General features: G+C 46.1%; 2 protein-coding genes across 3 annotated transcripts in view; one reads left to right on the top strand and one right to left on the bottom strand.

The window, feature by feature from the left end:
* OTUD3 (OTU deubiquitinase 3) overlaps nucleotides 1–24,498 on the top strand; it is a 139,712-nt gene that overhangs the window by 54,126 nt on the left and 61,088 nt on the right. The window lies entirely within an intron of this gene.
* PLA2G2A (phospholipase A2 group IIA) lies at nucleotides 12,092–15,656 on the bottom strand. The gene is made up of 4 exons (XM_055261694.2): nucleotides 15,408–15,656; nucleotides 15,044–15,188; nucleotides 14,679–14,785; nucleotides 12,092–12,507 (listed from the first exon to the last, which is right to left on the bottom strand). Exons 1-4 carry the CDS (start codon nucleotides 15,445–15,447, stop codon nucleotides 12,365–12,367), a joined length of 435 nt encoding a protein of 144 aa, XP_055117669.1. The 5' UTR covers nucleotides 15,448–15,656; the 3' UTR covers nucleotides 12,092–12,364.

Genomic DNA, 24,498 nt, shown 5'->3' with positions numbered 1-24,498 from the left:
TTTCTCAGAGCTTGCATTCCACTGGTTGTACGGAACAGAAAAAAAAAAAAAAGAATGGCTTAACCATTACAGGGAATTTTGGCGCAAGTAACAAAAGAGTCCATAGGTAGATCAGCCTTCAGCTTAGGTTTGGTCGGGTCTCAGGTTCAGTTTCTCTGTGATTTTCCACTTGCTTCTGCTTTCCTCCACATATTGGATTTGTCCCCTTTATTCTGAGTTTTATTTTGCCCACAGTAGTGATATGAGCACCAGCCAGTGGCTTCCTGGGGCTACCTGCTTCCTCATTCTCATTCAAGAGAGAGACCTCTTCCTCCACCATCAGCAAGAGCTCTAATGGGCTCACCTTAGGTCCTTTGCTGACTGACTCAATTCTTGTGCTTGGGAAAATGGAAAGTGGTAGTTGGCTTAGATTTGGATTACCATGGCCAGTGATCCCTGATGGCTTACACTTATCAGAGCCCACTTCCTGGGATTAAGTCTGGGGCCAGTCCCATTTCCTGCTGAAACAATGGGTGAAGGACAGGATCTATGTCAGAGAGGCCACCACAGTGAATAGGAGCCATTGCTAAGCAAAAGTCACAATCTATCTTCCTGTCATTCCATAGGAATCAATGCACGAGGGGTCAAAGCAACAAACAGTGAAGTACAGGGGGTTATTAGGTGGCATCAGAGGAGCAGGGCAGTGAGACACGAATGGTCCAAGCGAGAACTGTCTTCTACTTAGAGACCTTGGGTGTATCAGGCCTGAAGAGGCCTTAGAGATTATGTCATCCAAACCTCTCATAGTATATAAGGGGAAACTGAGGCCTAGAGAGGGGCAGGGATTTGCTGAAAGTCACTCAGGGAGTTAGTGGCCAAATTCGAGGTCAAATTTGGGTCTCTTGCCTTTCTGTTTCTTTGTTTCTCCCTCACATTGAGCACAAGCCCCTGCAATTAGCAGGTACTCAGTAAAGATGTTGATTTGCTTTGCTTCCAATTATGGCAAATCCATGCATGGGGAGGGGGTATAGTCACAGTAGATATATCCCAAGACATTCACAAATCTCCAAATTTACAGACGGGGAGTTCTCATGTGAACAGTGCCTATTAGAGGAGTCCTCCATTGGGAAACAATTGCCTGGCTCTAGTCCCCTGTCATCACCAGCATGGGAACAGCACTGGAGAACATGGCTTTGTCATGAATACTATGGCAGATCCCAAAGGAGCATGGGCTTGGGGCTGTCCACTAAGTACACTCCTTGAACAGGTTCTCATTTGAAGGGAGAGCTGAATGGTGCTGTCCAAGGTTGTCACAGAAAGAGTTACTTTGGATTGGTTGGACTTGAGGATACTGATTGAGCCCTTTTTTTTTCCCCCTGGTGAATGGGTCATTGTGCATTAAAAGATTAAGCACAGATGGTGGAGCAACCGGAACTCTCACACCTTGCTGGTGGGAATGTAAAATGGGACAAGCACTTTGGAAAGAAGTTTGATCTGACTTTGTAACATTAAACATACCCTTATCCATTGAGTAAACATTTCCAGTCCTAGGTATTTATTCAAGAGAAATGAGCACTTAATGTTCACACAGATACTTGTATAAGAAATGGTCATGGCAGTTTTATTCAAAATACCCCAATACTAAAAATATCAAAAATGTCCATTACCAGGAGAATGGATAAATTGTAACATGTGCATGCTACAGAAAGCTACTCAGCAATAAAGAAGAACAGATTACAGACATGCACAACACCATGAATGGATCTCATCATCATTATACTGAATGGAAGAGGCCAGATGTAAAACAGTACACAAATGGGAGGTGGAGATCACACCACTACATTCTAACCTGGGCAACAGAGTGGGACCTTGTCAAAAAAAAAAAAAAAAGTGCACATAATATATGATTCAACTGATAGAAAGTTCTAAAACAGGCAACTAAGGTGAAAATAATCACAATGGTCGTTTCTCCATGTTATGAGCTGAATTGTGATTCTCCAAAATCCATATGTTGAAGTCTTAACCTCCAGTACTTCAGAATGTGACTGTGTTTGAAGACCAGCCTTTGAAAGGGGTGATTAGGTTAAAGTGAGGTCATTAGGATGGGTCCTGATGCAGTATGATTGGTATCCTTAAAACAAGAGGAGGTTAGGACACGGACACCTGAGAGAGAAGACCATGTGAAGACACAGGGTAAGACAGCATCTTTATGCCAAGGAGAGAGACCTCAGAAGAGACCAACCTGTCAATGGCTTGATCTGAGATTTCTAGTTTCCAGGATTGTGAGAAAATAAATCGCTATCGTTTAAGCCCCCCAGTGTGTGGGACTTTGTTATGGTAGTGCAAGATGACTAATTCATCCAGAGAGGGGGGTGACAGGGAATAGATGTGAGGGAATTTTCTGGGAGATAGAAATGTTCTTGTGATGGGATGTGGGTGATGTGGTGTATCTGTCAAACGTGTTCAGCTATGATTTGTGCTTTTCAATCTATATATATTTTACCTTTAAGAAAGAACTAAAGGTGATGATGATGATGATGATTGATTGGAGGTGCAGAGTGGTTGCAGGTGTAAATGATAAAAGAAGGCAGAATGTTGATAAGTGTTGAAGCTGGTTGATGGATACAGGTGAGTTCAGGATGTGATTTTTGTTACTTTGCGTGTGTTGGAAATTTTTGCAAATTGAAAGTTTAAGCCCATGGGAGTGAAGCTTTCTTCTCTCTTCCTTTTTTTTTTGTAATGGAGTCTCGCTCTGTCGTCCAGGTTGGAGTGCACTGGCACGATCTTGGCTCACTGCAACCTCTGCCTCCTGGGTTCAAGCAATTTGTCCTGCCTCAGCCTCCAGAGTAGGTGGGACTACAGGCGCCCACCACCACATCCGGCTAATTTTTGTACTTTTAGTAGAGACACGGTTTCACCATATTGGCCAGGCTGGTCTTGAACTCCTGAGCTTGTGATCTGCCCGCCTTGGCCTCCTAAAGTGCTGGGATTACAGGCGTGAGCCACCGTGCCTGGCTTCTCTCTTCCTAGCTGGTGGGGGACTTCCTGGCTCCGTCTTCTGTCCATGCACTTGGGTAGTAGGGTGTGGAAAGAGTCTGAGATTTCAGGGTTTCACAGAGGTAGTGTAGCACTGGAATTAGGTGCTAGTATTTGGAGCTCTGGGGTAAAGTCCCAACTACCATTAACTAGGTGAATTTGTGTTAATTATTTGATCTTTCCTAACCTCTGTTTTTTCATTTATACAAGGAAGTTAATAGTAGCTACTTCATCAGGGAGGTTGAAAAATATTAAATGTAAACATGTATACAAATCAATTTGGACACTTTTATTTTATTTATTATTATTATTTTTTGAGATGGATTTTCGCTCTTGTTGCCCAGGCTTTGAGTGCAATGGCATGATCTCAGCTAACTGCAACTTCCACCTCCTGGGTTCAAGTGATTCTCCTGCCTCAGCCTCCCAAGTAGTTGGGATTACAGGTTTGCACCACCACACCCAGCTAATTTTTGTATTTTTAGTAGAGACATGGTTTCACTATGTTGGCCAGGCTGGTCTTGAGCCCCTGACCTCAGGTGATCCACCCACCTCAGCCTCCCAAAGTGCTGGAATTACATGAGTGAGCCACCGTGCCCAGCCTGGACACTTTTAATATTAAGCAACAGAAGACCTGACTCAAATTGGTGTAAATAATAAAAGAAATTTATTGACATGTGTAATAGAAATGACCGGAGGCTTTCAGGTATGGTTTGATCCAGAGGCACCTGTTTCCTCCTCCTCCTTCTTTTTCTTTTCTTTCTCTTTCCCAAAGCTTCCAGCTAGCTGAGCGTATATTTACATATTTTATTCCAGACTCCTAGAATTGTTTTTTTTGTTTTTTCTTTTTGTAATCTGCCTGAGATCTCACACACAAGCTGCATTAAACATCCTAAATTTCCTCATTTTCTACACTCTCCTGCCTGCTAACTGAACCTTCTTTTGGTTTCTTGTTTCTGTTCTGCAGCACAATTTTCTACTTTCTGTCCTCAAATATGTCAGGCTCAGACCTGCCTCTGTATCCTTGCCTTAGCTGTTCCCTCTGCCTGGATTGATTTTCTCCTTGATTATCTTAGGGCTGACTCCTTCATATCATGGGTGATCTTGCTTCCAGTGCCTTTTCCTATCTCTGCAGCACCTTTCCTGATCATGCCATCTGAAATACATGCCTTGTCTTCCACCTGCCCTCTCCTATTCTGTTTTGATTCTCTTTATATTACTTATTACTGTCTCTTTTCTCTCTTGAAATTTGTTTATTGGCTGCATCTGTTCCTGTCAGTGCCTTGTAAGTGCCAAGAGGCAGGGGCTTTGCCTGTTTGGGTTTTGTGGTGTTCTTAGTGCCTGGTTCTGTGCCAGAAATGTTACATGCACTCAATAGATGTCCTGTGGAATGAATGAATGGAAGATATGAATAGCAATATTATCATAGAATTGTTAAGAGATTGCATGAGAAAACACATTTAAAGTGCTTGGCCCAGGACCTGCCATGAAGTCAGTGTCCATTTTCCAGTAAGTGGGAGTAGTCGAGGCATGCTTTTGCTGCTGTTGGCATCATGTTGTCCCGTCCTGGCTGCGGAGTACCTTTCTCCACCATGCTCTCATTTGGATGAAAGTTACTCCCAGGTCATGACCCACGTGAGGAGTGGGAACATCCCTTGGTCAGCCAGCTGGTTCTTTCATCCATCCATGCTGCATAAAGTGGTTGACGTAATTTATTCCCTCCAGGGAATGGAATTCATCCATAGCTTTGCCCTTGAAAAGTCCCCTGGGTTGGGTTTCATCAGCACGTGGGAAGCTCAGATGGTCTGGATTTTGGTTTCCCAGGTCTTCAGAGACCAGTAACAGCTTCAGCACCTCGCTGGCCAAATAAAAGAGTTGGAAATCAAACTAAAGATGTGCTTGTGGAAAGTGACTAGAGAAAAGGTCATGTTTTCTCAAGACATAGCTTTTCTCCGGGAATCTATTCTTGAGCTAAGACAAGCAGCAGCACCATCCTTGGGTCTGGGAACCAGGACCTCTCCCCTAGGGTGAGGACTCCTAGGCCAAAGGACGTGCCTGCTGGAGCCCTTGGTCTCCCTTCTAAACCATGATCTGAGTGTCTGTGACTCTGGAATTTCTTGCTCAAGTGACCCTGAATCACTTCCAGAATCTATCTGGGTTGCCTGCCTAGGTTTATCCTATTGAGTGAAGGTGATGTTTGCTACAGGAGCAAGAAATAAGCTATAGTGCTGATGGAGGGGGAAGGACATCTGAAATGAGTGGAGAGGAAGGGGATGATGAGTATTAGTTAAGACCATGGAGGCAGCTGTAGCAGCAGGGGCTGCAACTCCTTCCCTTCCTTTCTATGTTCAAGTCCTTCAGGCCATCTGGACCAGATGTTGAAGAGGACTCTGTGATCCCTCGGCCTTGCACCTCCCTCTAGGGTGAAGTGAGGGCACACGCTATCACAGGATGATAGAGGGCCCAGGTAGTGGTGTGGGAACAAGGCACAGTGGAAGGGCATGGGAGGATCTGAGAGGCTCATGGGGTAGCCTTTGTGGGGTGTAGGATGTGCCTATCAGATTCTTTTTTTTTTTTTTTTTTGGAGACCGAGTCTTGTTCTGTCGCCCAGGCTGGAGGGCAGTGGCATGATCTTGGCTCACTGCAACCTCCACCTCCCGGGTTCAAGCAATTCTCCTGCCTCAGCCTCCCGAGCAGCTGGGATTACGGGGTGTACCACCATGCCTGGCTAATTTTTGTATTTTTAGTAAGAGATGGGGTTTCACCATATTGGCCAGGCTGGTCTCGAACTCTTGACCTCGTGATCCACCTGCCTTGGTCTCCCAAAGTGCTGGGATTACAGGTGTGAGCCACCATGCCTGGCCCAGATTCTTTTAACCTCACAATCTCAGCATCTTGCTGTGCCCTAGGCCAGTCCTGGGGCTAAAAGTGAACCAGGCTTGGTTTCTAGTCTACCGTTCACTCATTCATTGACTTGGTTAGTCTCCTATTCCATCATCTACAGAAGACATTTGCTCTCAAAGAACCATCTCTCTGCCACCCAGTATGGACCTGGCTTGATTTCCCTAGTAACTAGGCAGGATGTGCCAATTATCTCCATCTTAAAACTGAGGACAAAAGTGAAATATAAGTGATTTTTGGATTATCTGTGATCACCGTTCATCCAGCCAAGCGAAGGCAATAATTGAGAAATGGGTATATCATTCTGGTCTGATGGTATAAACTAAGACCCAGAGGTGCAACTGACTGGCCTGTCAGCTGACTGTCAAGGTGGAAAGACCAGACCTTAGATGGAGACAGCTGTGGGTTTGAGTCTTCACTCTCTTTTACACACATGAGACATGATACACTCTCACGCTGTCTCTTACACACTGCTCATGTATCATGCACAGATAGGGTACATTTCCAGAGGTGGGTTGCTGAGTGAAAGGATAAGTGCTTTTATAACTGACCATGCCTTAATCTGTGTGCACCATGGCTTCACTTCATCATGCTGTTATTGTTGGTTTGTGCAAGGTACCAATTTTATTTTATTCACTTTAGTCCTTCACCTTCCATCTCCACTACCAATTTATTCTTCCTATGTTTATTTAGATATATGGTTTCTTGAAAAATGTTTAGTGTTTGTTTGACTCTCTGTGGATGCTTTTAAACTGGTACACAGATATTGTGCTATACATTTCCCTTTTTTCTGCCAAGTTTGCAAATTAGCATAGGCTCTGGCTCCCTGTGCCAAAACCAACCTAACAAATACATGGCTGAGAGAGAATCTTGGATGATGAAATAGCAGAAGAACCTTTGCAGAGTCTTGCAGGAAGTTAGAATCTGATCTTGGCTGCTGGGCGTGGTTCTGGCGGAGAGGGGTTGGCTGTGCCCTGGAGCAGCAGATTGGTGGGTTTTGGCAAGCAGTGAGTAGGTTGGGAGGAAGCTCTTTAAGTTTTGTTCTTCTTCTCCTTTTATCTTAGAGCATCTTAGAGCAACAGCTGAAATGCCCAAGTCCTAGAGATGATATTAGGGCTGTCCCAAAGCCCTGCTTGGGTGAGCAATTCACCCAGATGGATGCAGGCTTCTCAAGTACCCTCAGCCATTCATTCCCTCATCTCATCCTGCACTGCTCCCCCTGCCTCCCTGCCCCGTCTCAGGGAGGGCCAGTAACAGCTTTGGGGTGCTGCTTCCTGCCAGGGCTGCTACTTCCCAGATGTTCAATGATGAAACCTTGTCAGCAGGAGCACCTGCCTGGGGTGGCAGCAAATGGGAATCATCAAATCTTGGACTCATCTCCTTCCCCTTCCCCAAGTTTATCTTGAGACACTCAGACTACACCCACTAGAAAGATGAAATGTACTTGTCAACTCATACCATCTAAAACAGAATTGCCAGAGTGGATGAGCAAGAAGCTAAAATATGCATGTTAAACATACTTACGTAGATAAGGGAAGATGTTAGCAATATCAGGCAAGAACAAGTCAGTATTTTAAAAAATCCCAAGTGTAAAAGTTACTTAGGAAGAGTATAATCATTGAAATGGAATAGCTAGGTGAAGAATGTCACAGATAGAGTTAGAAGCTTAGATTGAGACGTCTTCTCAGGGAAAAAGAATAAAAAGAAAATAGAGAAAATAGCAAGGAAAATTCAAACCAGATGCAGTGGTGTGTGCCTGTAGTCCCAGCCACTTGGGAGGCTGATGCAGGAGCATTGCTTGAGCCCAGGAGTTTGGGGCTGGAATGCGCTGTGCAGATCGGGTGTTCCGCACTGAGTTGGGCATCAATATGATGACTTCCCGGGAGTGGGAGACCACCAAGTGGTGTAAGGAGGGGTGAACTGGCCAAGGCTGGAAATGGAGCAGGTCAAAACTCCCAGTGCTAATCAGTAGTGGGATCACACCTGTGAATAGCTGCGGCACTCCAGCCTGGGCAACATAGGGAGACTCTTTGTTGTTGTTTTTGTTTTTGTTTTTTTTTTTGAGATGGGGTTTTGCTCTTGTTGCCCCAGCTGGAGTGCAATGGCACGATCTCAGCTCGCTGCAACCTCTGCCTCGTAGGTTCAAGCGATTCTCCTGCCTCAGTCTCCTGAATAGCTGGGATTACAGGCATAGACCACCACATCCAGCTAATTTTGTATTTTTAGTAGAGACGGGGTTTCGCCATGTTGGTTAGGCTGATCTTGAACTCCCGATCTCAGGTGATCCACCCCCCTCAGCCTCCCAGAGTGCTGGGATTACAGGCGTGAGCCACCGCACTGGGTGGGAGACTCTATCTCTTAAAAAAATCCAAAGAGATATAGAGTACAGATGCACTAATTTCCAGATAGTAAAAGTCCCAGAAAGAGACAGGAAAAAGAGAGGGAAGGAAATGTTCAAAGAAATAATGAATATAAAATTCCTATCATTCAAGACAGGTGAAAGGACTTCAGAGTACAGAAAGTCCAGATAAAGAAAAACTGTCAACTAGACACATTGCAGTGAAAATTAAGAACATCAAAGACAGAGAGAAATTCTACAGGCTTCCAGAGGGAAAGAGCAAATATCCAATCAAAGATGATGAGTCAGGTTAATATCAGACTTCTTATTAGCAATATTGGAATGGGATTGGAAGAAATGGAGGAATGCTTTTAAGGTAATAAGGAAGAATGGAAAAAAAATGAACCAAGCATATTACATCTTTCAAAATTGTTATTCAATGTGAGGTTGTAAAAAATGCTTTCAGGAATAAAAGGCCTTCAAAATTTTGCACACAAAGACTCATATTGAAAATATTCTTAGATGAATACCCAGAAATGCAAAGTCTTTACTGGAGGGAGAGATGTATACTCTTTCCGTAGATCTTTCTTTTCCATATATCAAGGCAGAGGAAAAGCCCTTGGCAAGCATTTGACTAAGGCTTTATTTCAAGCAGCTTTTCACCGCCTCTGTTTAGAAGCTAAAGAGGAATCACTGAGGAGTAATATGGTCCCAACCTCACCTTGGCACTCTATGAGGGTAGCTGGAAAGAAAATGACTCTGTTTATGTTGTAATAAGTGGTACTTATTCTAAGTCAAAGGATGAAAACAAATCACTAATTCTAAAATCATTAAGGGCCAGACATGGTGGCTTATACCTATAATCCCAGCACTTTGGGAGGCTGAGGCAGGAAGGTCGTTTGAGCCTAGGGGTTCAAGACTGACTTAGACAACATGATGAGACCTCAACTCTACAAAACATAAAAAAAAACCATAAAAAAATTTAGCTGGGTGTGGTGGCATACACCTGTAGTCCCAGCTACTCAGGAGGCTGAGGCAGGAAGATAACGAGCCCAGGAGATGGAGGCCGTAGTGAGTGATTGTGCCACTGCACTCCAGCCTGGATGACAGCATGAGACCCTGTCTCAAAAAAAAAAAAAAATCATTAAGGTCTTTTGTCTTTCCTCAATTCAAATTCAACCAGTATTTCCCAATTGGGGTTCATGGGGCAATGCTGGTCTGTGAACTGCTTCCCCTTCATGGGGAGGTACATACAGAGATTGAGAATGTTAGGAAATTTCAAAGCAATTTGACAGAGTAATTTTATTATTGCATCCAATAATAAAACATCTGGGATTGTATTTTGTACATTTTTAATTCAACAAAAGTATCTATTTGAGATGGAAAAAATAAAGAATAAATTGGTCCATTACCACAAATGGTTTAAGAAGCACTGGATTATACTGGGTATTGGCAAATTCTTTCTGCGAAAGACCATACGTTCTCTGTGGCAATGATTCAGTTCCACTGTTGTCACATGAAAGCCAGCACGAGAATTTACAACCCAAAGACCATGATTGTATTATGAGAAAACTTTATTGCCACTAAAATATGATTTTAACATATCATTTTTGTGTGAGAGATTCTTCAGATTTTTTTTCAAGCATTAAAAAAACATAAAAACCATTCTTATCTTGCCTGCCGGACAAAAACAGGCAGTGCATAGATTTGGTCCACAGGCCATAGTGTGCCAACCCATGGGTTAGACCACATTGTCTCTGAGAGTTAGTTCTCTGTCTTAGACACAGGAATGTTTGTGTGTGTTTGATGATGCTAATTTTCTTTTGAATAGGAAATATATTCATAGGGTTAAAAATCAAAACAATATAAAAAGTTATGTATCAAAAAATCTTTCTGTCACCCCATCTGTGCCAGCCTCATTTCTTACCAGCTCTGTTCCCTAAAGGTAGCCATTGTGATGAATTTCTTGCATGTTCTTTGAGTGTTACTGGAAATATTAACACAAACATATTAACAGATGTATTTTTCTACATAAATGTGGCACACTGCTTACACTATTTTCCTCTTTGCTCTTTTCTGTTACCACCATATCGTGAAGACCTTTGTCTATTGGAGCAGACAGAGCTTCCCTCGTTATATAAATGCATTGGGTCCCTTTTTGAGTTGGTATCATGATTTATTTAACTAGTTCTCTCAACATGTACTCTTGGATTATTTCCAGCTCAATTCAGAACAATGCTGCAGTGAACAAATTTGCCCATACATCACTCTGTGTGTGCACGTGTGTGTGTGCATGTGTGTGGTGTGTGCCTGCATCCATAGGATAAATTTCCAAGTGGGGTCACTGAGTGAAAAGATAAATACGTTTGTAATTTTGATAGATATTGCCAATTTGCCCTCTGTGGGCATTTTGCCCTCCCACCAGCTACCTATGAAAGTGCCCATTTCCCCATGCAGCCTTGCTAGTAGATCAAGTTGTCACACTTCTGGATTTTTTTCATTGTAATAGATAAAAATGGCATCTCAGTGGAATTTTAATGTGCGTTTCTCTTGCTATGCATGAAAGTGAACATGACCAAGGCTGCCTCCAGCAAATGAAACATTTGGCACAGAATTAGAAAAGGTGCTCCTTCTGGGAAGATAGGTTATGGGAAGGCACCTCCTCTGGGGGAATGCAGAGCTTGGTGGGCTGTGCAGGGGCTCTCTCCTGTGGGAAACTCAGCTCCCACCTGTGTCCCCTGTGCAGGGTGCCTTGGTGAAGGGATCCACACCCAGCAGCCCAGATGGGTGTTATTGGTGGGGCTGTAGCTGGTCCAGGTGGGAATTTCCCAGCGGAACCCTGAACAGTGGGAGGGGAAGTAGCATCCGAGTAAAGGTAGGACCGGCTACACAATGTGTGTGACCGGGTTGGGTGCAGTGGCTCATGCCAGTAATCTTAACACTTTGGGAGGCCAAGGCAGGAGCATTGCATGAGGCCAGGAGTTTGAGATCTGCCTGGCCAATATAGTGAGACCCCATCTCTATTAAAAAATAATAAAAATAAATAAATTTGGGCAGCCCAGTGCAAAATGAAGTGTGGGAAGGAACTCTTGATTAAAGATTGGTAAGACTTTTCAGATAGCCACAGCACAGCATTAAACCAGGCGTGGCACCCTTCCAAACGCAGGATGCTGTGGGACTGCAGGGGTTGCACACCTGGGAAACCAACCCTGGTGATGGGATAACACCCCCAGGGTCCAGCTGGTGGCCAGCATTGTATCACCCCACTTTTCCTCCTTACTAGACTGGCAACACAGGAGAAGAGCATTCCATGCGGAAGACGTGGACTATAGCTTCCCAGATGAAGACCAGCCTTCCTGCTTTCTCCCAGCAGGCCAGTAGGAGCTGCTATTGCCTAGGGAAGGGGAGGGAGACATCTGGGTTTCGCTTGTAATAGTCATGGCAGCTGTAGACATATCAGGCCCAAGGCTTTTCATTTGTCATCATTCTAATTCTCAAACATCCCCATGCAGGAGGCACCAGTGTTATCTCCATCTAGATGAAAGAACTAAGGCTTAGGGAGATGAGGGAGCGGGGATTTGACACAGCCAGTCTGACTCCAGAACCTACTTTTTTAGTTTGTTTTGTTTTGTTTTTATAAAGACAAGGTCTCCCTGTGTTGCCCAGGCTGGCCTTGAACTTCTGAGCTCAAGCAATCCTTGCACTTCAGCCTCAGCCTCCGGAGCAGCTGGGACCACAGGCACACAGCTCTACACTGGACTCAGAGCCTGTATTTTTAACCCCTACCCCTATTTGTTCTCATGCTAACAGTGCATAGGGCAATACATACACACACACATATACATGATTTGCTAATTGCTTTATTCAGAAGAGACCCCTCGGAGTACTGCTTCTTTGGTTAAGCACGGAGTTGAAGTGGAGGAGAGCAGTGGAAGGCTGGAAATCTCCTGCTGGGTGTCTCATTCTGGGTGGGTATAGAAGGGCTCCTGCCTGGCCTCTAGGATGGGTGAGGGATGCTTTCTGCATTGCCAAGGAACTTGGTTAGGGAAGGGAGGGAGGGTATGAGAGAGGGAAATTCAGCATTGGGTGGAAGGTTTCCAGGGAAGAGGGGACTCAGCAACGAGGGGTGCTCCCTCTGCATTGTTTATTGGAATAGTACTGGTACTTTTTATTGTAGGTCATCTTGTATCTAGCAAAACAGTTGGCAGCAGCCTTATCACACTCACACAGTTGACTTCTGCAGGAGTCCTGTTTTGCTGAAATCATAAGAAAATAAACACAAGATGGGAGTTTGTTAATATTCAGTGGCTTCTTGTGGGAACCCTGGGGTAGAAGACACAGCCCTGTCCTCCAGAAGCTCCTAGTTGGAGACAAACACCTGCACTCCAGATATTTGTGACCAATAGGGAGACAGAATTCTTGCCCTTGGGATGCTGGCCTCCAGCCTGGTGGAGACACAGCCAGGCACTGGGATACTTTCTCAAAGGCCTTCCTAACAGCCATAATCTCTTCCTCTTGCTAACAGATGTGTCCAGGAGGCAAAGCCCTAGCCGCGGGGGTCTGGGAATAGATTGTGATTGGTGTAAGCCAGGCAGGGTCATCCCTTTTTCCTTTGCAGTGATTGGTCTTTGTGTATCATGTAACCTTGTTCCAACCAATGAGCAACAAGGGGAAGTCTGCTAGGGGCTTCTGGGAATGATCTATTTCCTCCCTCCAAAAAGAGAGATGCCCAAGAGGAAAGCCTCTTCCATAGTGTGAGGCCAGGAGGGTGGACCTGCAGCCTGTCTCTTGACATCCCAGGTGTAGACACTGCCCATGTGGCATAGCTGAAGGCCAGGAGAAGGCTGGATTCTTGATGACATGGCTGGAAAGCTGCCCCAACCCTGGCACTGCATTCTTCCAGAATTCTAGTTATGTGACAGTCACATATCCCCATTATCCAAGCCACTGTCAGCTTGGCGTCATGTGGCTTGTGACCTAATGCCTGCTGAAGATACACGCCTCTATGGAGAGGCCATGATGGGAGACATAATTTCTGATCTTAAAGGACTCAGGCCATGGGCAGGAGTCCACGCTTTTTCCAAAACCCACTCATGAGTCAGCTGTCTGGGGACACCAAGTAAAGCCTTCCAGTGCCACCCACCTCTCCTCCCCTTCAGGGCCAAACTTTCTCCAGAATGTTGTCTTTGCTTCCTGTCTCTACTTCCCTTCCCATCAGCCCCCACCTACTCTAATCTGGCTTTGCCCTCCCCACTGCATGGAAACAGCTTCCCCTGAGTCCCTCATGCCTTTCTGCCTCAACATCCAGGGAAGCCTTGTTGGCTCTTTTCTTGGAGGACTCCTCTGTTCACTTGGCCCTTGCTAATCATTTCCTTACTGACTCCTTGACCTTCTCGCTCAGTTCCTCTTCTCCTTCTCTGTCCATCCCTCCTCTGTCTCCTTTCTGGGCCTTTAAACAGCAAGTAAGCGATCACACCCACCTCTCAGCTCTCTGCTGCTGGCTTCTGAATCTGTGTCCCAGTCCTGACTTCTCCCCTGAGCTGCATTTGTATAGACAGCTGCCTGCTGGACCCCTTCTTGGGTGCTGGAGGCCCCTAAACTCAACATGCTGGAAATAGAACTGCTCCTCCCCACCCTCCACCATGACCTGCTCCCATGGTCTTTATCACAGTTGTGCCATCCATGCAGCCACATATTCATCCAACAACTCCCTCTCCCCATCCCTCCCAACTCAGTCACCAGTTCAGCTGATTCCATCTCAAATGCATCTTGATTTTTTCTCCACCTTTCCCATCCTGACCTCCATTGTTTTATGTCAAAATGTTACTCCCTCTTGCTTGCATGATGGCAATAGCTTTCTCTGCCCCCTTCCACTTGTCTCCATTGACCCTGTCCCCACAGTGAGTCGTCTAAAATGCAAATGTGACCCTGTTGCTCCTTTGCTTAATAGCATCCTATTGCTTTAGGGCAAAACCTAAATACAGCCTGGCCTGGAGGGCCAGATAGACCTAGCCCCTTCCTATGTCTCCAGCATCATGGCTCAGCACTGCTTCTCTTCCTCATGTTTCTGCTGGGCAGTACAGAATGGCTTACGGTGCCCTCTGGTGTCTTTGGCCATGCTGTGTCCTCTTCTGGGAATGCTCCCTCCTCTTCCCTGACTCTCTGCACAGCTTTTCAGACTCAGCTTAGAGGTCGCCCTTTCCAGGAGGCTTCCTCAAGCCTCAGGCTGTGTTAATGCCTTATCTGTTTGTTTACTTCCCACTGGAGTCTTTACCACATTGGATTTTCACTTTCCTGGCTTTCCACTCAACCGTGAGCTTCCTGAAGCAGGAACTGTGTCCCTCTGTGTCTATCTTTGGCGCCCAGCACAGTCCCCAGCACTGTCTAAACAAATGAGGACCACTCGATGGTGAGGTAGGACTCTTACCACAGGTGATTCTGCTCCCCTTGTTGCTAAACTTGTAGCTCAGAAATTTGGTGCCACATCCACGTTTCTCCAGACGTTTGTAGCAACAGTCATGAATGACACAGCAGCTGCAAGGAGACACCTGATTGGGGCTGTTGTCCCACAGCTCCAGGAGACCTGGTGCCTGTGGTCTCACCCCCTTGGACCCTGGGCAGAGACCCAGTGACTTTGCAACAGTCTACAGCAGAAGTTCCAACATGCTGGCTGCTTTTCCAACCAGGCCATCCTGAGACATTTGTGCCCATCAGAAACCGGCACTGTCTTTGCAGCTCCCAGCTCTGCCTGGGCCAGAGTCTAGGAGGGTAGGGAGGGATGGGTGGCCTCACCGATCCGTTGCATCCTTGGGGGATCCTTTGCCTCCCACGCCACAGTGGCAGCCGTAGAAGCCATAACTGAGTGCGGCTTCCATTCCTGTCGTTAACTTGATCATTCTCCGGAAATTCACCAAATCCCCATGGGCCCGCAGTAGGCCTGGAAGGAAATTTGGGAGTTGTCTGGTGATATGGCATAGGGTTCTGTGCCCTCCCTCTCTGCCCCTCTCTACCCCTCTCTGCTACTCTCCTTCCTCCAAAATGGCTTCTTTTTTCCCCCTGAGAGAGGATCGCTGCAATGGGAGAGAAAACTAAGGGACAAAAGTGCTTCCCTTCTGGGGCTGTCCCCCCATGCTTAGAGGTCAGGGTCAGCTCTTACCAAAGATCATGATCACTGCCAACAGTAGGAGGGTCTTCATGGTAAAAGTTCTTGGGTGACAAATGCAGATGGACTGGCCTAGCTCCTCTGCTGGGTGGTCTCAGCTTCTGCTCCGGCCGTCTCTCCCCTGCTTCTCCTTGGTGGCTCTGAGACACACAGACATGCTCTCCCATCCAACCTAAGTCCAGGGTGACTTCCTCTGTCACACCCAGAGCACACAAGGAGTGCCCTCCAGCAATGCACACACACACACACACACAGACACACACCACCACCACCACCACCTCCTGACCCATTCCCAGCTCTGCAGAATGGTTTCACACACATCAGGCCCTCAGACCTGTGGAGAACCCCATGATACACTAATGAGACCTCCCCTGTACCTCATCAGACTGAGAGTTCTTGGGAGGTTGGAACCAGCTTCCTCCCAACTACCTGGGAGGTTCCTGAGGTCAGAGGATGTATCCCCCGCTAGACAGAGCTTGCATATCCCCACACTGGATTCAAGGCTTGGAGTCTCCAAGGCACCCACGGGGTCTCAGCCTCAGTATTTTCCTCCAGAATGAAAGCATCAACCTCTCTCTTCTAGGCCTTCTAACCCCTTCCACATACACAAGTTCCCAAACACCTACATGTTAACACACCTATGCCCACATACACACATTCTTGTACTTACCTGATAGTGCAAACATGCTGTCTTACACTACACTCACATACCCGCTCAACACACTCATGCACACACACCCTCTTGTGCATATGAAATCATGCACACGCATGCACAACACAGCCACACTCAAAGGCAGCGAAGGAGCAGGAATTCTGCTCTTGACAGGACATCAGCTTCGCTGGCCCTTTACCTCTCAGAGGACACCAGCGTTGTGTCCCCAGGCTGTCTTGTTTGTTCTGCACTCTTGCTCCCCTTAAATAGCCACTCCCTCTGGGAGGTTGGGGGTAGGTGAGGCATAAGGCTGGGGATGGGCGTGGCCAGTTGGTGGACTCAGGATTGGCCGCCCATACCCCTAGGTAATCCCTTTCCTTCCCCTCATTGGCTGGCAGGACAGAGTTGAGGATTGGGAAACCTTACGTGTCAGTAGCTGATGCCAAAACACATTTCAGGCCGTTTTGCAGTCTTTCCATGGAGTAAATTCCCATAACCAGCTCTGGGTGTGATCAACGGTCAGCCACCTCCCTGCAATCACCTCTAAGCGGGGCAGGGACTGTCTGCTGTTGCAGGCTGTGGACTCATTTGCACACTCAAAGGGACCACCAATTGCTGAGCAAGGATTGCTGCCTTCTTCTGCTCAATGTGGCATTTGGGAATAGAAAAGAGGGCTTTTAGTGGTACTCATTCATTCAGCCACTCAATCATTCATTCACAGGAAGTATGTCCTGGGCCTCTACCATATTCCAGCACCTGTGCAGGCCTCACGTGTGCACCCCACAGTCCACCAGGGAGATGGTTTAATGGGGGTGGATTTCCCTTCCCACTAACTTGGGCCAGGGCCTCAACCTTCTCTTCTTCCTCCTCTTTCTTTTCCTCCGCCCCTGCCCCATATGAGCTTCTAAACCTGGAAAAAGCCAGAGGCTATCCTTGAAGTTCCCACCAAAGCACTGCCTTCACTTTATCCCCCATCCTCACCTGTTTGGAGACAGGGCAGGTGAATGCTCCCTGGATCTGTTGCTCTTTTTCCTTCAGCCTTCAGGCTTACTCTGACTCCACCTTTAATTCATAAAGTAAGTATCTTTTTCATTGCTCTCCAGCACATGCTAAGAATTTAGCTTCCACGGCCTTAAGTAAACACTCTGCGATACCAGTCCTAAAAATGTCACTGTGGCAGACGCTGTGGTGCTTGTGGACATTCCATCTGTTCCCTACACTCTAGAGCCCCTTGCAGGGATGGAGACCTAGGGCCCTTGCTGCTGGCTGGTAAAACATGAGCATTGGCATGAAGGGTCACTTCCGGGTTTCTCCAGCAAGGGGACTGTGAGATGCAACTCCCCAGCCCTTCCCTGCCTCACCAGTAGAACCAGAAGATGAAAGCAATCTGGGATGTAGAATCATAGCACGGAAGACAGTTGTCCTAGAAAGTCCTGCAGCTCACAGTGTTCTTAGTGTGAATGAGAAATAGACTTTTGTTGTATTAAGCTGATGATAATTGAGATGGGCAGTTGCTGCAGCATAACCTAGTCTATCCCAAGAGCCATCAGACAGCTTTCCTCTCGAGAATACCATTTACCTCCAGTGCTTGACTGTGTAAGGGGTTGGACTGTGGTCCTCCTTCCTGCTCTCAATTCCTGTGTTGGAGTCCTGGTACCTTAGAATGTGATCTTATTTAGAAATACGGTCATTGCAGATAAAATTAGTTAAGAGGAGGTCACTAGGGCAGCTAGGATGGGCCCTAATCCAAGATGACAGATGTCATTACAAAAATGGGAAATTTGGAGACAGGCAGGCACACTGGGAGAAGGCCATACAAAGATGAAGGCAGAGATCAGAGTGAAGCTTCTACAAGCCAAGGAATGGCAAAGATTACCAGAAAACACTGGAAGCTAGAAGAGAGGAATGGAGCAGATTCTCCCTCACAGCCCTCAGAAGGAATCAGCCCTGTTGGGCCCTTTGATTTCTGCCACTGGAACTGTTAGACAATAAAATGTCTGTTGTGTAAGCCACAAAGTACCTAATACAAAGCCGAAGCAAACTAACACAACCTCCAGGGATCTCTGTTGGCTTCCTTCACTCTTCTTATTCTGGGTTGCCACTCCTATAGCAGTTGGCTTTATGGCCATGTCAGGGTTCAGATGTCTCATCCCCCGGGGTAGACCACTGCCTTTGTTAAACATTGCACTTTTGGAAACAGTAGTTCCTCCAGTTGGCAGAACCGCCTCCCTCTCTGTATATCTAGATAGCCCTGGTCCAGGCTTCAGTTGGAAGAAATATTCCAATGCTCAAGGACTCTGGTGACGTCAGATAGAGCCTCTCCTTTTCCCATCATTTCAGGATGTTTTTCAGGAATTCAAAGTCCATGAATTGGCCTCTTGTTCATCTTCCAATCCAGACCTAATCCAAGCCCTTGGACTCAGTGAGCCAAACAGAAATCTCTACTTTCATGGGGCTTTCACTTAAGCAGAAAGAGACAGACAATCAGCAAAAGACGCACTAGTAAATGACATCATGTGATAGGTGGTGACACTGCAATGGGGAGAGAGGCAGTAGGTGACAGAGCAGGAGCACCGTCATCTCGGACAAACACCACCACTTTAAGTTCCAGCTCCCTTTCTAGCCTCATGCATTTCAAGGAAATCATTTCTCTTCTAACTACAAACAGCCAGAAAGAGTAGGCAGTAAAACACAGATAAGACAGCTTGGGCACAGAGGGAGGTGTGGGGAAAGTTTCTTTGGGGACTGCCAAACTTCACCCTCATAAAATGGGCCCCAGTAAAACAGTGAGCCTTAATAAGCACATTGTTCTCCCTTCAGGTGCACTAAGATGGGAAAGCTAAAAGCAGACTTGGGGAGTATGCCTGCGGCTGCAGAAAAATGTATGGGAACAGACACAGAAACTCTCCCTTCCATATAAGCACAACAAAAAGACACAGAAGTAGTCCAAGCCTCTGTTAAACTCTCCCACCCTGAATCCTTAAAAACTCTTAGTCTGTAAGAGTGTGCTTCTGACCTAACTCAGACAGCTGCCCCTCTCTAAAATAAACCTGTCCTTGACTACCAAGCCATCTTTCATGTTTCTTTCCTCTTTCCTTAATTCTTACAGTAGGGATAGAGGAGGGGTATCTGGATTAGGAGGGTGGCAATTTTACACAAGATTGGAGTGCTTAAAGCGAGGTGCTTTGAGCTTAGTCAGTGCTCAGAACACTTTCCTTGCATTATTAATAACTAAAAGAATCAGCATATTGACAACAGTTTTTTTCTTTTGCCAAATCAATATCTGCATATGCAGGTTTTTGTTGTTGTTGTTTTTGTTTGTTTGTTTTTGAGACGGAGTCTTGCTTTGTCACCAGGCTGGAGTGCGGTGATGCGATCTCGGCTCACTGCAACCTCCGCCTCCCAGGTTCAAGAGATTCTCCTGCCTCAGCCTCTGGAGTAGCTGGGACTACAGGCGTGTGCCACCACGCCCAGCTAATTTTTGTATTTTTAGTAGAGGCGGGGTTTCACCATGTTGGCCAGGATGGTCTTGATCTCTTGACCTCATGATCCGCCCACTCAGACTCCCAAAGTGCTGGGATTACAGGTGTGAGCCACCAAGCCTGGCCAGCCGTTGTTTTTAATAGCAGGATTACGGTTGAAATTTTTCTGCTACTGTTTCCTAATGTTCCTTTGTGAACATACGTTACTTTAAAAAATTTTTCATTTTGAGATAAATTTTTACTTACAGAAAAAAATTGCAAAAGTGGAATTTTTACTTACAGAAGAAATGCCCTTCACCCAGGTTCCCTAATGTTAACATCTTCCACAGCCATTGTACAACCATGGAAACCAGGAAATTAATGTTATTAACTAATCTACAGGCATTATTTTGATTTCACCAGTTTTCCTACTCGTGTCTTTTTTCTTCCAGGCTCTCACATTGCATGTAGTTTTCATGTCTCCTTAGTTTTTGCTAATCTGTGACATCTCCTTACTTTTCTTGGCCTTCTATGACTGTGATACTGTTGATTAGTACTGGTCAAGCTTTTGTAGAATGTCATCCATTTTGGGTTTGTCTGATACACTGTCATGATCAGATTGAGGTTATGCATTTTTAGCAAGAATGTTACAAAGTGATATGGTGTCTTTCTCAATGATATTGGTATATCTCACTACTATTGATGTTAATTCTGTTCACTGGTTAAGATGGTGTCTGATGGGTTTCTCCACTGTAAAGTTACTACTTTTCCTTTTGTAATTAATAAGTATGTTGTGGGGAGATACTTTGAGATGGTTCAAATGTCCCTTTTCTCACCATACCGTGTCCAGAATTGGTGGGTTCTTGGTCTCACTGACTTCAAGAATGAAGCCGCGTTCCCTTGCGGTGAGTGTTACAGTTCTTAAAGGCGGCGTGTCCGGAGTTTGTTCCTTCTGATGTTCAGATGTGTTCGTTGTTTCTTCCTTCTGGTGGGTTCGTGGTCTCGCTGGCTCAGGAGTGAAGCTGCGGACCTTCGCGGTGAGTGTTACAGCTCATAAAGGCAGTGTGGACCCAAAGAGTGAGCAGCAGAAAGATTTATTGCAAAGAGCAAAAGAACAAAGCTTCCATAGTGTAGAACGGGTCCCAAGCAGGTTGCCACTGCTGGCTCCGGCAGCCTGCTTTTATTCCCTTATCTGCCCGCCAACCCCCCAACATCCTGCTTATTGGTCCATTTTACAGAGAGCAGATTGGTCTGTTTTACAGAGAGCTGATTTGACAGGGTGCTGATTGGTGCGTTTACAATCCCTGAGCTAGACACAAAAGTTCTCCACTTCCCCACTAGATTAGCTAGATAGGATGTGGACACAAAGGTTCTCCAAGTCCCCACCAGAGTAGCTAGATACAGAGTGTCGACTGGTGAATTCACAAACCCTGAGCTAGACACAGGGTGGTGATTGGTGTGTTTACAAACCTTGAGCTAGATACAGAGTGCCGATTGGTGTATTTACAATCCCTTAACTAGATATAAAGGTTCTCCAAGTCCCCACCAGAGTCAGAAGCCCAGCTAGCTTCACCCATTGGATCCCGCACCGGGCCGCAGGTGGAGCTGCCTGCCAGTCCTGTGCTGTGCACGGCATTCCCCAGCCCTTGGGTGGTCGATGGGACTGGGCACTGTGGAGCAGGGGGTGGCACTCGTCGGGGAGGCTCAGGCAGTGCAGAAGCCCACGGTGGAGGGGGGAGGCTCAGGCATGGTGGGCTGCAGGTCCCCAGCCCTGCCCCGTGGGGAGGCAGCTAAGGCCCGGCGAGAAGTCGAGCACAGCAGCTTCTGGCCCAGGTGCTAAGCCCCTCACTGACTGGGGCTGGCAGGGCAGGCGGGCCACTCTGAGTGCGGCCCACCGAGCCCACGCCCACCCAGAACTTGTGCTGGCCCGCAAGCGCCACGCAGCAGCCCCGGTTCCCGCCTGTGCCTCTCCCTCCACACCTCCCCACAAGCTGAGGGAGCCGGCTCCAGCCTCGGCCAGCCCAGGAAGGGGCTCCCACAGGGCAGTGGCGGGCTGAAGGGCTCCTCAAGTGCCACCAAAGTGGGAGCCCAGGCAGAGGAGGCACCGAGAGCAAGCAAGGGCTGCAAGGACTGCAAGGACTGCCAGCACACTGTCACCTCTCAAGACCTCTTTCCACTCACTAATTTTAGCCATTTCAGCATTAATCGAAGGTTCTTGGCTGTAGCAATTATTAATGGTGTTTTCCTGGTTTCCTCATTCTTTTTATATGAAGAATTTGAATTCTACTATGGGCAGAAGCTTTTCCTTCTAGTTATGTATTCAACCATTTGTATTAGTAGGGGCTTATTTTCTATACTATTTGTTTTCTTACTCAAATTGTTCCATCTTGGCCATGAAGAGTTCCTTTGAGTTTACACCTATGTTGTCTTAACATGTTCTCATCATTTTTTTTTTTTTTTTTTGAGACAGAGTCATGCTCTGTTGCCCAGGCAGCTGGAGTGCAGTGGCATGATCTCAGCTCACTGCAACCTCCACCTCCTGGGTTCAAGTGATGCTCATGCCTCAGCCTCTGGAATAGCTGAGACTACAGGCATGTGTCACTGTGCTCAGCTGATTTTTTGTATTTTTATTAGAGAAGAGGTTTTGCCATATTGCCCAGGATGGTCTCGATCTCCTGAACTCAGGCAAAAACACTTCCTTTCTTGCACCACAAGATGTTCAAACTTATTTTTATTTTTTTATTTTTTTTATTTTTTGAGACAGAGTCTGGCTCTTTTGCCCAGGCCGGAGTGCAGTGGCGCCATCTCAGCTCATTGCAAGCTCTGCCTCCTGGGTTCACACCATTCTCCTGCCTCAGCCTCCTGAGTAGCTGGAACTACAGGTGCCCACCATCACACTTGGCTAATTTTTTGTATTTTTAATAGAGATGGAGTTTCACCATGTTAGCCAGGATGATCTCGATTTCCTGACCTCGTGATCCACCCACCTCGGCTTCCCAAAGCACTGGGATTACAGGCGTGAGCCACTGCGCCCCGCCCCTATACCTCCAGTTTTTTTTTGGAAAAAGTTCAAAACCATATAGGTAATTACAACCTTCCCCCTTCTTTATTTATTATTTTATTTTTTTTTTTGAGATGGGGTCTTGCTCTGTCGCCCAGGCTGGAGTGCAGTGGCGCCATCTCGGCTCACTGCAAGCTCGGCCTCCCAAGTTCATGCCATTCTCCTGCCCCAGCCTCCAGAGTAGCTGGGACTACAGGCGCCTGCCACCATGCCTGGCTAAGGTTTTGTATTTTTAGTAGAGGTCGAGTTTCACCGTGTTAGCCAATCTCCTGACCTCATAATCTGCCCACCTTGGCCTCCAAAAGTGCTAGGATTACAGGCATGAGCCACCACACCCAGCCTCCCCCTTCCTTATTTATAACTCCTTTCTCTGACAAGTTTTTCACAATATATTTACTTATTTGTTCAATTATAGTACAATTGAAGTAGCTTCAGAATTATTAATCCATAACTGTGAGAAATAAATTTACTAACTACAGTACTGTATTTGTGTATAGTTATTTGTATCTTTAGCCTTTTGGTATACCATCAAAATACTGTTTTCTGAAGTTACATAGGTTATCTCTTTTCTTGCAGCCTACCTTAAGTGTGGTTATTATATTGATTTGTCATATAGTTATAAATTTATTTGTTATTTGTATTCCATTTTGGGTTCTACCTTTTTCCTGGTTGATTTTAATTATTTATTGCTTTTGAGGGTATGTGAAGCCTTCCCATGTGAAACAAGGTGAAAGCCATACTAAAAAGTATACTCAGAGGTGTTGCTTCTCACTCATGCCTACTATCTTCTCATTTTCCTCTTCTTCCCACCTCATTCTCTCCCCATGGCTCATAGGTAACGGCGTTAGTTATCTATTGCTGCGTAATAAGTTATCACAAACTTAGCAGCTTAAAACAACATAGGTTTCTGGCTGGGTGTGGTGGCTCATGCCTGTAATCTCAGCACTTTGGCAGGCTGAGGTGGGTGGATCACCCGAGGTCAGGAGTTCGAGACCAGCCTGACCAACATGGAGAAACCCTGTCTCTACTAAAAATACAAAATTAGCTGGGTGTGGTGGCACATACCTGTAATCCCAGCTACTCGGGAGGCTGAGGCAGGAGAATCGCTTGGACCCAGTAGGCAGAGGTTGCCATGAGCCGAGATTGCGCCATTGCACTCTAGCCTGGGCAACGAGAGTGAAACTCCGTCTCAAAAAACAAACAAACATAGGTTTCTTATCTCACAAGACTGCAAACAAGTTGTTTGGCTTGTGTTCCTATGTAGAGATCATACCCCTCTGCTTGGTTCTCCCCCATGCTCCTCCATGGCCTCAGCTCCTAGACTTCCTCTCCATAGGCAGTTACAACATGGCAGCTCCCTTCTTCAAGGCCACCAGGAGAATCACTCACTCCAATCTGCTAAGACTGAATCTTCCATAATGTAGCCTCATCAAGGGTCTGACTACCCCACATCCTTTGCTGTATTCTGTTGGAAGCAATTCACAGGTTCTTCCTGTACTCAAAGGGAAAGGATTATACAAAGGTAAACTCACTGGAGGTCATTCTAGGGTGTGTTTATCATAGTAGCCAATCTCATTCGTTTTTGGTTGATTCTTCCTGAATCTTTTGCATAAATGTGTAGGTACATGTTTATTTTCTTTTAGCCACGGCTTTCTTACACAAAGGGTAGCATATCATAGATCATTTTGTACTTTGCTATTTTTACCCAACAGTATATCTAGGAAATCATTTCATATAAGCAGAGAGAGATCGTCTTTCTTTTAAAAAAAATGTTTAATTTTTTTCCTCTTAACTCAGGGAAGTCTTTCCTGGTGGCTTCCCTGACAAGGTCAAAGCCCCTCTTGCATTTCTATAGTCCTCCATTGTGGGAATGTACTGTAATTTTTCCAACCATTCTCCGAGAATAGGCAT

The sequence above is a fragment of the Symphalangus syndactylus genome, chromosome 22 (genome assembly GCF_028878055.3).
Source record: "Symphalangus syndactylus isolate Jambi chromosome 22, NHGRI_mSymSyn1-v2.1_pri, whole genome shotgun sequence".
NCBI lineage: Eukaryota > Metazoa > Chordata > Mammalia > Primates > Hylobatidae > Symphalangus > Symphalangus syndactylus.
This window is presented reverse-complemented; position numbering and strand designations above follow the sequence as displayed.

Coding starts and splice junctions, on each gene's coding strand:
- PLA2G2A (XM_055261694.2), bottom strand. CDS start 15,447: ATGAAGACCCTCCTACTGTTGGCAGTGATCATGATCTTTG. Junction 14,786..15,043: donor CCCAAGGATGCAACGGATCG/GTGAGGCCACCC, acceptor GTCTCCTTGCAG/CTGCTGTGTCATTCATGACT. Junction 12,508..14,678: donor GGGGAGCAGAATCACCTGTG/GTAAGAGTCCTA, acceptor TTATGATTTCAG/CAAAACAGGACTCCTGCAGA.